Here is a 15092-nt window from a genome sequence, read left to right as displayed (position 1 = left end):
AAACCCTATGGGGTCGCTTATAAATCAGAATCAACTCAACGGCAGTGGGTAGGGGTGGATGGAGATAACTTAAATCCTTGCTAATCAAAGTATACTCCTTGGACCAGTGATACTGGCATCACCTCGGAGCTGGTCAAAACTGCAAGATGTCATGTCCCCCCCGTCCCCAACCTACTAGGTCAGCCTGCTACAAGATTCCTCTGGTGATTCCGGTGCATGTTCAAGTTTGAGGAAAAATGGCTTCAAATAACTTACCTTTTCTCCCTGTAAACAGATGTTATGTATTTAAAATTATGTATAGGGTAAAATGAGGAAAAGTGTATTTTATAAAAAAGTGTTCTGTTGCCTATACAAATTAGATCAAGAATTGTACTTCCAATAGTTTTTATAACTTGAATGGGAAATATATGGTTTCCAAACTAATTTATGGGCTTATGGACAAACCAGAAAGCCCAAAGAAAGTAGTAGAAACTTCTCACACGTACTTTTCCAGACACTAGAATACATCAGAATATATACATCCAATTCTTCACATAAAATTCTGAAAACCAAAAGGTTTTTGATAAAGCTTGGTGGTATAAAAGCTGACCTGAGATTTGGCTATTGATGGTCTTTACCCCATTTAGTGTCCATTCCTTTCTGCTACAGAAATTTTAATGTTGGAATTTGAGGTCCTGCCACAAATGCCACTGGGGATGTTATGCAGTATGTGGTATATGCCTCCAAGGGTTTCAGATAAAGAATGGCCCTAGCTCTTAGAAGGATCTTTCAAGTATACTCGAAAGGGCTGAAGAGACCTGAAGCAAGGGAAATTAAATTTACCTAAATAAAACTTCATGCTAATGTTGGCTAAATAAGAACAGTCTAATATGATGCCTTAGAAGCAGTAACTGTGCAGTATATGTTAAGATAGAGACACATAACAAACTGCTAAGCCAAAAGGTCTCAGGCTGCAGACAGACTGGGACTGGATCTGAGAAAAGGATATAAATTTGTAAATGGCAAGGGACATCTTTCCGAAATTTTCCCTTGAGAAACCAAAACTTTATATACATTAAATTAAAATAAAAAGGGGATTTGCGGAGCTGATAGTAGATTCATCCAAAATAGGTAAATTGGCCTCTGACACCTTCAGCTACTAATACTCAAAAAATCACTATCAAGACCACCAAAAATTCAACCCGTATTTTCAAATTTTCTAGTATACAGTGCACAATTACAACATGATGCCATTTATTTAACAAGACTGGAAGAATGAGTCCCCAGATCAAATATATACATTTTTAATATTTGAAATATTTACATAATGAAACCACCTCATGTTCCAATGTTAAGAACAGTGTTTTCAAATGTCCTCTTGAGATGTAAAAAAAAGTCTAGTAACTCAAGCTCACAGTTAAGCTTTTCTAATAGGCCAATCTTTATCTTTCCCTTAAATAAATACACTGACATGAGAACAGCTGCACCTAATCTGTGTTATGAACTGTTTAAAACTTGTTACATTTTCCGGTATTTTTGCTCCCTGGTGAAGTTCTGATCTACAATAAAGATAGCCTATGTGTGACTTTAAGCACATCATCAGTATACTTTTAAAAGTTTTATGAGCAGAGATAAAACAATTTGTGTGTGTGTGTGTAAGTATAGACACAAGACACAAACCCTTTACAGAAAAATGAAGATAAAAAATTAGTAGTGGTTGGTAACTGCCATAAATCATTTTTTTCCTTAGAAATAAGATGTAAACCTTGTAAATTGCCAAGCTGAATTCTATTTGTTAATCAAACTTCCTAGTGTCCAAAACTGCCTAATTTTATTTTTTGTTTGTTTGGCTGTTGTTTTTTTAAATAAAGACCTTTTCTTTCAAAAAGGTTTTTTTAATTTACACTTTTGGAAGGAAGGTTTTTAAAAATTCTTCCAAAGGGGCACATCAAAATTAAGAACCAATTACAGCAAAAATGCATTAAATAAAGAGCTCCAGAATCTAAGGATCTGCCTCATTTCTGAACAATAAAATTAAGGGAAAAATCACTATGATTCGCACTCCCTTAAAAGACAGGATGGTGAAGCCGAGAGCCATAAACAGAGAAGCCCATCCTGTTCACACTGCTCACCACAGCAGAATACCATTCTCTGGGAGAATAATAACCTAATTATCCCAGACGTTTGGGTTGGCACAATATCTCTTCCTTTTCGATTCTATTCTGCAATTAGGAAATGTTTAAGGGAACCCCTGAAAGCAGATTAAAGAAAAGTTAAGTCTTTTACACAAACATTCGTACAAACGCATTCATACAGAGACATAGAAGGAATGGACTGTCCATTAATTTTTGCATTCTAATTTTAAATTCCACACCTTCATGAGGACTTGCCATTTCTGATTAAAAGGGGATAGTAGATGTGACTGGTATGCTTTCAATTAAAATCATTCATGTTCGTTCTTAAACAGTACAGTTCAATATTAAGTGCAATTCTGCAAAAGAATTGGGGAGTCATTTTAATATTTACAAGGAACAAATCAGCAGAACAAGATTATATTAGATAGGCTGTGTACAGTAGCTGCAGTTTATAAAACATACCAGTAATTTGTACCTGGTGAGTATAAAGAGAACCAAGTTAAGATTCAGATGACTTTACAACCAAGGGAGTACACAGGGCATCAACAAATCAGAGGACAAAAAAAATTCACATTTTCTACATTAAAAAAATTACAGATCTCACAAATGTCTTTCAGGACAAAGAAAAATTCAAAGTCCTTTGAATGGTGGGAAGGAAAAATTCTGAAATGGAACTCTAAATGCAAAAAGAGTTTTACTTCACAAGACCAATTTTCTTGGCTTCTGTTTCATATATCAATAATCTCCACATTTTCACTATAAAAACTTCTGCTTCTTCATCAAGTACCTACAGAAGGGAAAAAAATGACACATATAAGATAAACAATCATTAACATCTCCAACAATAGTGAACAGTACAAAAAAGCTTTTATCTATTGACAAGCATTTACTTTCAATAAAAAACTTAAAATCTAATGTGAGAAATGGGACCCTAACTTGCTGTGTAAACTTTTACCAAAAACACAACAAAGTATTTTTTTTAATCGAATGTAAGAAATAATAAGCAATAAAAGTAAATTACTCTAGAAATAAAAATTCATTCATCAAAATCCCATGGCTTACTAAACACTGGCACTACGGTACTTTTCTGATCCATGTTTTATTTTTATTTTATCTTTACATAGACTACATTTGTACATCTGGCAAAACTATCTCCTAAACAAAGCAAATATTTGTTATAAAAAACATGCTAATTTAGGTAGATCTAAATATACAACCACATAACTATACAAACTATCTTGTTTACCCCAATTCAAAACAATCTTGCGGTTTTAACATTTACCAAGTGCTTATTACAGTTGTTACACGGAATTAAACAGTGAGACTCTACATAAAACATTTAATATTGTGTCTGAGAGAGTACCTGAACACTATCATCATCACAGGGGACACAAAACTTCTGAATAAACAAGTCTTTCCCCTTGGCAGATTAGACCTAAGTATCTTCCTATCTACTTAGGAGTTAGGTGTACCATGTCTCCACCACTACTTCTGTCCTCATCCCACACATTTCAAATTTGAGAAGTAGACTATCTTGTTCCCTTCTAAAGGAAGAAGCTACAGCTAATCTCCAAGGTATCACTGCCATGGTGTAATGTGGCCTACCGTTGCCAGTTCTTCATACAGGCGGTTTAGGGCATGAGTTAAGAAAAGTAGTAATGAAAATACTTGGGATCAAATTCCACTACTACCGTTTTCTAACTACCAGTCTTTGGTTGTGTTATTTAACCTCGCTGAGCATGAGTTCCTTCAACTGTAAAATGGAAGGAATAATAGTAGCAACATCATAGGACTAGATACCATATTTTTTCTAATCACCCCTATGCTGATTTTTTTTACATGTTGCTGTAAAAAAAAAAAAAGTTAGCACAGCATGCTTATGAAAATACCTCACAGGGAGGTGAAAACGATTGGCAAACAAAAGTAGGAGGCACACATTATTTGCGTAAAAATACAGTACTACTGTAGTAATTAACAGAATATCCACAAAGTGCTTTGAACAGTGCCTGGTATATAATAAGTACTCAAACAGTGCCCAGGAGAAGCCAGAAATTTGGATTCTTATAAGAAATCTCCCCAGATTTCTCAATGATGATAACCAAGTAACTTTTAACTAGACATCTCTGAGCCAGTTTGGACCTATGCTGTGGCATTAATTAATACGAAAAGCATACCTTGGAAATGACATGGATATAGGCACAAAATGCAACCAAAGTTCCTCAATTAATACAATATAAGGAAAAGGTATAATTTGAAAAAGTCAGCTTAATAGGAGCAAAATACTACTAAAAATACTAGCTTAAAATTCAATCTCTTTCAAGAAACACTTAGGGGGCCCATAAAGCTTTTACCAGGGCTGGCTGACAACACTGGCTCAACTGGTTTCCTCCCACTCTGATCAACAATGAGCCAGAAAATAATCAAAACCATAGAAGAAGTTGAGTAAACAGTCTAATTATATTCCAAATATCAGAATATTTCAACAGATCAGTATTAACACAGACACATGTAATCTTCACTAACAATGGCTGCAACTCTGCTGAGGTCAAAAAACAAGAATGCTGGTTCTTTTATGTCTAAGGATGATTCCCACTCTACTCTGCAAAAACTTTAAAGAAGCTGGAAGCTCAGAAAAGTTCAGAGTCCACTCCCAAGGACTGGGGCCCATTCACACGTCCCTTTCCTTTGAGGCTAAGCATTTTGGAGGCAACAATTGTTTCACACATGTTTTATCAGGAATTCAAACAACAGTTTCATTAGGCTGGCTGGGCAGAAAACAAGTATTAGCTGGCTGTAGACATCATATAGTGCCTAGACAATCTTGACGTCAGAGCTCCTTTTGGTTACGAACCCCGCTCTGCCCCTCTCCGCCATCCTTGGGTGCATTTCAAAATGCAGGCCTCCATCCATCACCCCAAAACACTCCCATCTAGAGGTGCCTCAGGAGAAAGGCCTAGTAACCTAGTTTCAAGAAATCGGCCATTGAAAACGCTATGGAGCCCCCGTTCTACTCTTCATTTCTACAAATTAAGTTGCCATGAGTCAGGGTTGACGTAATGGCAACTGGTTTGTACAAATTAAATGTGAATCGTCAGGAAGAAATCAAGGATAACGCTGAGGTTTCTAGCATAAGGAACTAGGCAACTAGATTTACATAATAAACACCAAGGGGGGAGGAGCTGGTGAAAACCAGAAAATCCTAACTTTAGTATTGTGTAATAATATCTTACGGTGCATGTCTTTTACCTCTTTTAATGAATAGACAAATTTTAATTCAGGTCTATAAAAAGAAAGAGTCTGAAACCAATATATGTAGAAAATCAATTAAATTCAGAGAAGTTACTGTTTGTTCACAAAGATAAATATCAATAACAGCAAATTTCTAACTTACCATGGCAACATCATCTAAAATGCTCTGAGGTGAACTATGAGCCATAACCTGAAAGAAACAAGAAAATGTCACAATGAATATAAAAAAAAAATAGCAATACAGACAAGAAATTCTAAGGGACAAACCCTCAAACTCGTATGGGAATTTCTTGTGGCTGAGGAACATTCCTATAAACTTTAATTCCCAAGAATCCCACTCTTAATGGAGGTATGACACCAAAACCTGAGGTCTTAATCACTGAAGTGTCTGTCTTCTACTTTGAAGTCCGATCTCGCTTATACAGATTTTAATGTTACAACAATCACAAGTAGAAAGGGCAGTCTAGATCTGTTCTTCCCAATATTACAAGAAGAGTACTGGGGGGGGGGGGGATGCTATTTCTTTGAAATGCAATTAGTTATACCTTTATTGGAATATGGTGCTTCTACCATGATACCTGTCATTAAGACTTTGCTTTCAGGAGATAATGGAAGGACATAATATACTTCGATGATTTAGAGGCTTGGCTCTGCTAATTATATAAATTGGCCAAAACATAATTTCTTACTAAAACTCAATTTCATCATCTATAAAATGGGTATAATATGACAGTATCAGCAACTTACACTTCCTAATGTTGTTGGGAGGTTTAAAGGAGATAAAGGTCTATAAACTGCTTATCAAGAACAAAGCCTGGCATGTAGCAATCAATCAATATTGACTACTCTGATATGGAGGGGACTATTTTGCTCTTTGCCAAAGGACAGAAGACTGACAAAGGGGTTGAAAAGACACACTACAGGCTATCTCCACAAATCCCCCATCAACTGTACTTTACCAACATTCTAACCATTAAGACAAGAAGGGGGTGGCATGGCATTCTCAGAAAAACAGAGCATAACTGGCAGCAACCAGCAATTCTGTCGTCTTTGATGCCCTGAAATGGAAGCATGTGGTATGGGGGGTCTGCAGTGAGATGAACGGGTTCATGTAAGAAGCCCCGAATCACTTAACTAAAATGAAACTATCATGGACTTGAACCTGAAAGATTTTTTCCTGATTTTAGAAAGTGTCTAATACTTCAAGTTACCCAAATACTTCAAGCTATATATATAAAAAAAAAGTTGGGAGTATAGGGAGTAAAAGACTAACCTTGGAACAAACAAAATCAACTAATGTAGCTTCTTCTTCACCTATGTATTCTATGATTTTCTTATTAATCCATGGTCTAATTCGTCGTTCCATCAGTATCTGAAAAATAAAGTGTTATTACTGAATTAAAAAATTTTAGTTTTTTATTAAAAGCCTATAACCTCACTGTCTTTCTTAAGACTAAAATATCATGGATGTTCATTCTAAAGTTATACTAAAATACAAATTACTACAACTGTACATATAAACAGTTGAGACCTCAGAAGGAAGCTTCAGCATGAGAAAATTTATGAAAATAAGACATCAGGCAAAACCACGCCACTAGATTGATTTGTTCAATATACATTTTCTCTCTGGGGTCAATATTAGCCAAGAATCCTTAACTTTCACCATAATATATGCCTTAAGTAAAAACTAAAACAGGTAGGTACCAAGATACAATTACTTGCTTCTACTTTTTGTGGATTTCTGGATTAATTGTTTATGAGTCTGACTTCAAGGCAGCACAACTATCACCAAGAATTTTCCAGCAGTCTAACTTCCTTGGTAATGGCATTTACTTGGTGTCAAGATTCCAACCACACTATCATCCTCTACTTATATGCCCGTAACAGAATCAAATGAATTTGTATTCACATTTAAAACCATTCCCAACAGCACTGCTACTCACAGAATCCACAATAGACCAATCAAGAGGATAAGCAAAGAGCTCAGGTTTGGCTGTAGGAATTTTCTCAATAAGACTCTTAATGTGCTTGCGCTTTTCTTCAGTGTTTACGGTGCCTTTGGAAGCATTTTTATCATCTTCACCATAATCCAAGGGAACCAGTTTCCTTTTTCGGGGTACATCATCGCTGTCTTCATCCTCAAATTTGTTAAAGACGCTATCTACCGGGAGTTTCTTTCTCTTCACAGAATTAGGTTGACCAGGACTATTGGAAGCACCTATAGTAAAAACATTATCTTAGCACGATGACTTATTTTTCAAATTTTACAGCCCACCATCCCTAAAAAATAATACTTTCGCAGGTCTCAGAGAAAGATCCCAACTATAAAAAGTAACTCACTACTCACAAGTGCTAGAAAATTAAACTTTCCATTTCTCCTCAGAACTCGGGGCAGCTGCAGATACAGAAGCACTAGTAGAACTACAAAAACAACTGTGATCTAGAAATTCATTTTTGAGCATTTTTCTATCTACCTACCAAGCACTGCATATTTATTTTTTCCTTAAGGCAAAATTTAGGTATTTGCAGGAAAAAAGGAAGGAAGGAAGTAAATGATAACATACCCAGTTTAAGACTAAGTCCTATTTTTGGCCTATGTTCCTCAGGTTGTTGTTGATCAGGTGAATTTTCATGAGGAATAATAATACCACAGGGAGATTCATCCCCAGGAGTGTTGGGCGTTGCGTTGCCACTGGCAGAGGAAACGGATGGGGCAGAGCTGATAGGTCTCAGAGTCGGTTTGAGACAGGGTTTTTGTTCAGGTTCTTCTTCCTCTTCAACAGGTTCTTCTCGTTTTTCTTCTTTTTCTTGCTTTTCTTCTTCCTCTTCCTCAGATTCTGGTTCTTGCTTTATTTGTGGTTGCCTGCGCCTCTCAGCCTCTTGTTCCATCTATAACCAAAAAACAACCCAATTATCGTATTTTGACATGAACAGCACATGCATTATGTTTTTGTCAGTCCCTCTTGAGTTATTTTCTGAGGCACATGACATGTTATATGTGCGTGTGGGTGCATTATTTGCAAAAATACAGTACCATGAAAAAACTACAACAATACTTTATTCAACTTGTTTACTCTACATTCTTTCCTAAAATATCTGCTTTTCTTTTAGGTCAGGAAAAATCAGGCACTGACTGCTTCTAAAATTAGAAAACTGAGTATTACTGTGTTTTAACACAAATAACGCACACCACCTTCTACGTCTTTTTGCCAACCGTGCTCTCCCCTCACTTAGCATTTCATAAGCATGATAAGCTGAATTTTTTATAGCAGTATGTAAAAAAAATTGGCGTAACTGCGCTTATGAAAATACCTCGTGGGAGGCGTGGTTGGCAAACAAACATAGAAGGCACACATTATTTGCGAAAAATACAGTAGATACTACGCTAATTTTTTTTCTGCAGTACTTTATGTATATTAGCATTCACCAGAGGCCTGCAGAAGCTCTTTGGAGTAACAAAGACAAATACATAGTACTCTGTTGAATTTCAGAAGGAAAAGGTAATTTTTTTGTATTTTATTTAAAAAGTATAACCAAAAGTTTCATTTTATAACAATATAGACAATACATAAAAAGGTAACTCAAATTGTCAACTTGGCACATACTATCATTTCTTCTCTCTAGGTCTTAGCTGAGGCTGATGTTGTATTTGTTATCAAGAAAAGAGAAAAGAAGGGAATTGGGAGTCAAAAGGCTATACCTAAACAAACACCCCTCCCTGAAACGATCAGAAATAATTAAAAAATAAAACTATAAAAGCATTAGTAAAAACTGAGTGAACAGAGCAATAACTTCTAAGAGCATTAAACAAAAACAAACAGAAAATTATAAGTATCCAACTACATGGAAGTTTTAAATTGTTACATAACGTGATATAATGCCACTAAATAGCAGCTCATAAAGAAAATAAAAATGCCCGTTAAACAACCTAAAAATTGTTCTAACCCATTGGCAGTCAGAAAATTAAAAAAAAAAAAAAAAAAATCCACACCTGAATTTACAATGATAAAGATGAAAAAAGCCAGCTGAATTTTTTACTTACTCATGTCTAAGTACAGGCAGCCCCGGCTTATGGATGGACTTACAGACAACTCACTGATAACTCACAGGCACTGAGATAACTGGTACTTGCCCTTTAGTGTTATGTAAACTGCCCATACTTTGAAATGACTGAACCAAGCCCTACTCCCAACAAATTCTTCATCAGAATCACCTTCACCTGCTGCGCGTGCAGCTTTTAAATCACTGAAAGGCGTAGTGCCCTGTCTTGCACTCAAGTAAGGCTAAGTAAGAACTGTATGCACCTGTTATGACTTACCTACAAATTCAACTTTAAGTCTTAAAAACATAGTCACCAACTTATCTTGTTCTAACCTGGGGAATGCCTGTAAGCATTTTATCAACAGGAAAAAATACTACTTTCATTTTGAAAAGTAAAAATGACATGTAAAATGTGGTTTCTGTTAACATAAAGTATGTAACAGGTTTTTTTAAAAAAAAAGTTGGTATGGAGAATTCATATGATTAGATTCCTGACTATTAAAAACTTTTCTAAAATGATACTCTATTCTTCAATGCAAGAATAGGGTACTGTCATGTCCTGTAACACCATTTTTTTTCTTTGTCTTTTAAATGACAGAAACATACCTGAAAGCATTGTTACTGTGGAAACAAAATATATGGGTAACACTGAGATGAACTCAAACCGCAGAAAGACCTAAGTGTCAAAGCAAACTTCTAGAAGGATAGGTTTATAGCAAAGTTTCATTAAAAGAGATTCATTTAACTTGGCAAGCTTCACAAAAAGCCACACAGTGAGATGCCAGTAGGATGTTTAGAATGATTAAAGTTCTAAATCAAGCAATATCGATGATTTGGGTAAAAAAAAAAAATACTAGTATCCTCCCAAAAAATAGCATGCAAGATACAGGGATCATCATATACTTCCCTCAAGGATAAACTACATCATGGTTGGCTTGCTTAAGATGACATGATAATCTTCTAAAAACAAAAGCTGCAGATCTGAGAAAATCTTACCCTTTGGAGCTCTGCATCTGGGTCTGGGTGTCCTTCTGCCAGGAGGCGCTGCCTAATTTCCTCAAGCTCTTCCTTCTCTCTCTTCCTATCACGCTCATCTGCTTCCATTTCCTTTTCCCTATCACGCAACCTTTTCTGAAGAGCACTACCCCTGCAAAGAATAAACCGTAACAGCCCTCATTTAATATCCAGATCATCAACTATGCTACATGATGTCTCCAACACTAATTTTTTCAGTGCCAAAAGCTATATGCTGAGAGACTGCAGACTTCTGTAGGTCTGCAGAACACCCAAAACAGTGTGCTCTCTACATGTTAGTTTAGTAAGTAAGCACTGCCTTCTCATTTATCCCCATACCTTATCTTAAATTATTCTAAATAAGTATCTAAAACAACTAGAAATGTAACTTTCAGAAGAAGACAGTTCTCATTTGGAAACCCCAGCACATAATTTGTCTTTTCTTAGATGCCAAACCATGAAAAAAAAGTATCACTGAAAATAGTTATCACTAAGAATAGTTCTGTATTCTCAATTTAATTATTTCCCTTGTATAAAAATCTGAAAAGAAAGTAATACAGAATTAACAAAAACAGAGGTTACATCTATCTATCTCTCAGTCTAGCTAGCTAGCTAGCACTTTATTATATCTGGGAATGTTGAAGTTAAGCACTGCCATATTTTATTCTATTCTTCAGTAATTTAACTGAATTTTTTTTTTGGAATTCTCTATATTAAAGTCAAATACCTGGGCACTTTCAATTTAAGCTGCTAATTCCAGCCTTTTGACTGACTATTTTTGGCTGAAATGTATTAAAGTCAATTATGTATCAAATATTTTCACTACATATCTGCATCATGTCAGACACACCAGAAACAGAACGATGCCAAGACACTGTCCGTATCCTCAGGGAACTTATAGATGGGATGGCGGGCAGAACAAATCTACCATAGTATAAGTGCTAGGATAATAGTAGTTTAGAAACAGCTTGGGAACAATGAGATGAGGGAAGTCTGGCTTCACAACTCTCAGTTTCACATTAATGGATTAATTGGGAGAGTGTGGATTGCTATGTACCACTCCTGAAATCCTTGAAGACAAAAGTTTATAGACAACTCTAGATAATTATAAACAATCCAGGGAGTTATAAAAATCAGACTTATTTTAAAATATATTAAGAAAAAAAATTGTTATACTATTCTCATGGGTTTTTCCCTAAAAAGATGCATAGAATTATTGATCATTTTCCAAAAGCTGTGTTTCCTCCAGAAAACAGCATGTGCACATTCAACTACAAAAACCACTATCATCAGCTATTAGGGTCATTACAGGATAGAATGTAAAGCTTTCTTTCTTTCACCACCTAGTGAACCTGCACGCTCGAGTTGCCAAATAAAAACAGACATAAAAACCTGAAAATATAAGTACTTTTATAAAGCAAGGCTTCTTTACCTGTAATACTTGGGGTCATCTCTATCATCATCGTAATCTTCTAAGAATTCTTTTAGTCGTTTAGCTTCTTTTGCCTTTGAGGAAACGAACAACAAAGGTGCAAAATTACATAGAAGTCATTGAGATTACCCCATTCCCCTTTCTTGTGGAAAGATTTTTCTTATCCATACAAATCTAAGCTTGATAATTCTCAAGGACTTCAGACATTGATGAAAATCACGTATTTTTTCTCTTTTACCTGTTAAATAGTAAGACTTACACGACTTATCTGTGACACTAAAACCACATACACTATGCTATAATACATGACCTTTATAATGTCCAAAGTACAGTAATTATCTAATGAAACCTGAGCACACCAGGAAACAAAACTACAAGTTATCTTAATGACTTTGTTAACTACAAAAATATTTCCATTTTTATTTTGTAGGTAGATGATGCTACAAGTAGTTTTTATAAAATGCAGAATTAAAAATTTAAAGCACATTCCTGCATCAATCTGAAGGTCATGCCTACCTAACTTTAAACTCACTAGAATAAACCATAGTATGTGAGTCTCTCACCCTTACAAGTAGAACATAAATATAAATTGAATAAACCAAGTATATGAATCTCTTACTCCTATTGGAATTTCAGATACAAGAAATATATCTAACAACTAAACAAAGCAGGTAATGGTAGGTATCTCACTACAGTAAAATTTTAATAATTTCATCCAGTTCAAATCTCACCTCTCTATGACGACTTCCCCAACCTAGCATTCTATCCATGATCAATCCCTCCCCAAAGGCAGAATTAGTCTTTCTTTCTCTGTACACCTAAAATACTGTGAACAAATCTTCTCACTACCTTGAAGACACACACTCCAGAGTAACTACCTCCTCTCCCTGACTACACTGCCCACTTTGTTCAAAGTAAAAACTATTAGTCACTCTCCTGCGCCCAGCACCTAGCCTAAGTCTGCAGCATAATGTGCATCTGTCCAGTGAATATAGGTAAGGTGGCAACGGCAGTATTTACAAATACCTAAATACAACAACTATTAAATCATGGGCACATAGGAAGGCCCATTATGTACATTCTAATATATAAACAGAAATTACTGCTCTTGAAAAAAGGGACAGAAACTTTCATATTTTACTTAATATACTTGTGTTGCTTGAACATTTTTATAAGCAAGCACCTGCTTATGTGATTGAGTTTTTTTTAAAGCTCCCAAACATTAAAAAAAAAAAAAACACAATTTTTCACTAGAAATACAGGTTTCAGATTTGCTCATAGGGAACAGATTTCAAGAAGTTTATTCCACAGTGGTACTGATGGCAAACATTTGTCAAATAATTACACTTCTTGCTATATTGTTCTCTTGCCTATTTTCTAATCTGGGAATGAAAAGGAAATCCTAAAATGAGAGCTATAAAACAAGAAAGTTAAAAATTTTTTTAAATAATTCTATGATGTTAGAGGATCTAATATCCAGAAAACACATACTATCTATCTATAGCTGCATGCACCCTCCTTTTGATTACTTACAAAAATTCCCTCTATGTCTCATGTTCAAAAGCTATTTGAAGAAGATTCCTAACTTCAGTGAAGTTTTTGGAAGAATAATCTCCAAACTGGAGATAAAGAAACTTTCATGAAATTCTGGCAAAGACAGAACACATGGAACACACTACTGCAGCAAGTACTACGATAAAATAAATTTTCTTTTCATTTTACTTAATTACAACCTGTGCCAAACACTTCACTGTTAAGTTAATCAACAGTGTAAATGCAAAAGACAAAATTCATTCTTACGATTATCATGTAGTTGAAGAGTTACGTGGCAATATAAGGAAAAGGTACTACTCATATATGTTATATACAGAGACGTTAATTTTGATTTATAAAAGCAGTTCTTCCCAGCACACTACTTGCTTCATCCAAATGCACTGCAATTCACAGAACACTAGCAAAACCTCCACAATTTCAACAGTTTTGCAGATTAATCAAAGAATGTTCTGTAAATTCTTATTTTACACATTACTCTATGACAGTTCCATTTTGCTTGCATACAAAAAAATAATTTCATGTGCAGCAAAACTATGAAAAATAGGAGGACTAGATTTTGGTGTAACGAAATGGTCAAGGTTGCTTGAAATAGGCAAAAATTATCAATGAATTGGGAACCTAGAAATTTTAATTATTAAGTTATTTTTAGTTAACAGTAAAGATCTGATCTGATTTTTATTTTTTTACAAAAATTACCTTTTCTTTAAAACCCAAAAGCTTACCATTTCTCTTCTTCTTTCTTCTTCTCGCTCAGCCTCTTTCTCATATTCCCGAGTTTTCTTTCGTTCTCTGATTTCCCAATTCTTAAGGCGCTAAAAAAAAAAAAAATTTTCTTTTTGGCAAAGCATTAAAAATTATTACCCAAAGAGCTCTGCAAAGTCTGACAACCTACCAAGTACGAAGCTACAAGGAGAAAAACATTTCCTCAATTTACCTCTTGATAAGCAGCTTCCTTCTCTCGAAGTTTTCTTTCAAGTTTTCTCCTTTCATATGCATCTTCTTCATCCTCTTCTCGATCCCGTTTCTTGTCTTTTTCTCTTTCTCTCTCCCGTTCCCTTTCTCGCTCTCTCTCTCGCTCCCGTTCTCTTTCTCGTTCCCGCTCTCTCTCTCTTTCCCGCTCCCGTTCTCTTTCACGGTCTCTGCTCTTCTCTCTGTGTAAACAAAAAATTAAAAATCTGTCTACTTTCTGTTTTCCTTTAAAAATCATGGAAAAAGAGAACCTATATTATAAAATAAGCTCACAAGCCAATATTTAGCATTTGATTTCCATAGAATTGTAATCCTCAGGAAGACATGTAATTGCAGCCCTAAATTGTGAACTGCATTCTAAATTCAAAGTTAATGCTTACTGCTAGCTCAGAAAACAAACAAAAACGGAATACATTTTTTTTTTACAATGATTAAAAAAAAAGAAAACTGGATATAAAGCTACTACAAAGGACTGAAAAAATGACTGAAGAATGATTCATTACTGGCTCATATACTGGAATTCCACACAGTCAATCACATAATGGTATGTAAGAGGGGAAAATAAATACAAACAGGTAATTCCCAAAAGAAGTGTTGTTGTTAGGTGCCGTCGAGTCGGTTCCGACTCATAGCGACCCAACGCACAACAGAACGAAACACTGCCCAGTCCTGAGCCATCAATACAATTGTTGTTATGCTTGAGCTCATCATTGCAGCCA

At 35.3% G+C, this 15092-nt stretch overlaps 1 protein-coding gene across 3 annotated transcripts in view; it reads right to left on the bottom strand.

Annotated features, from left to right (window-relative positions):
* Positions 1-2474: 2474 nt before the first annotated feature.
* RBM25 (RNA binding motif protein 25) overlaps positions 2475-15092 on the bottom strand; it is a 52028-nt gene continuing 39410 nt past the window's right edge. For all 3 annotated transcript variants that reach the window (XM_049897847.1, XM_049897845.1, XM_049897846.1), the window contains 9 exons: positions 14339-14555; positions 14127-14216; positions 11851-11924; positions 10401-10551; positions 7928-8252; positions 7307-7581; positions 6637-6735; positions 5506-5553; positions 2475-2901 (listed from right to left, as the gene is read on the bottom strand). In XM_049897847.1, coding sequence (XP_049753804.1) covers positions 2809-2901; positions 5506-5553; positions 6637-6735; positions 7307-7581; positions 7928-8252; positions 10401-10551; positions 11851-11924; positions 14127-14216; positions 14339-14555 — 1372 coding nt within the window. In that variant the 3' untranslated portion in view covers positions 2475-2808. The remainder of the gene's footprint in view (positions 2902-5505; positions 5554-6636; positions 6736-7306; positions 7582-7927; positions 8253-10400; positions 10552-11850; positions 11925-14126; positions 14217-14338; positions 14556-15092) is intronic.

The sequence above is a fragment of the Elephas maximus genome, chromosome 10 (genome assembly GCF_024166365.1).
Source record: "Elephas maximus indicus isolate mEleMax1 chromosome 10, mEleMax1 primary haplotype, whole genome shotgun sequence".
NCBI classification, from domain to species: domain Eukaryota; kingdom Metazoa; phylum Chordata; class Mammalia; order Proboscidea; family Elephantidae; genus Elephas; species Elephas maximus.
Note: the sequence above shows the minus strand (reverse complement) of the source record. Positions and strands in the feature narration are given on the sequence as shown.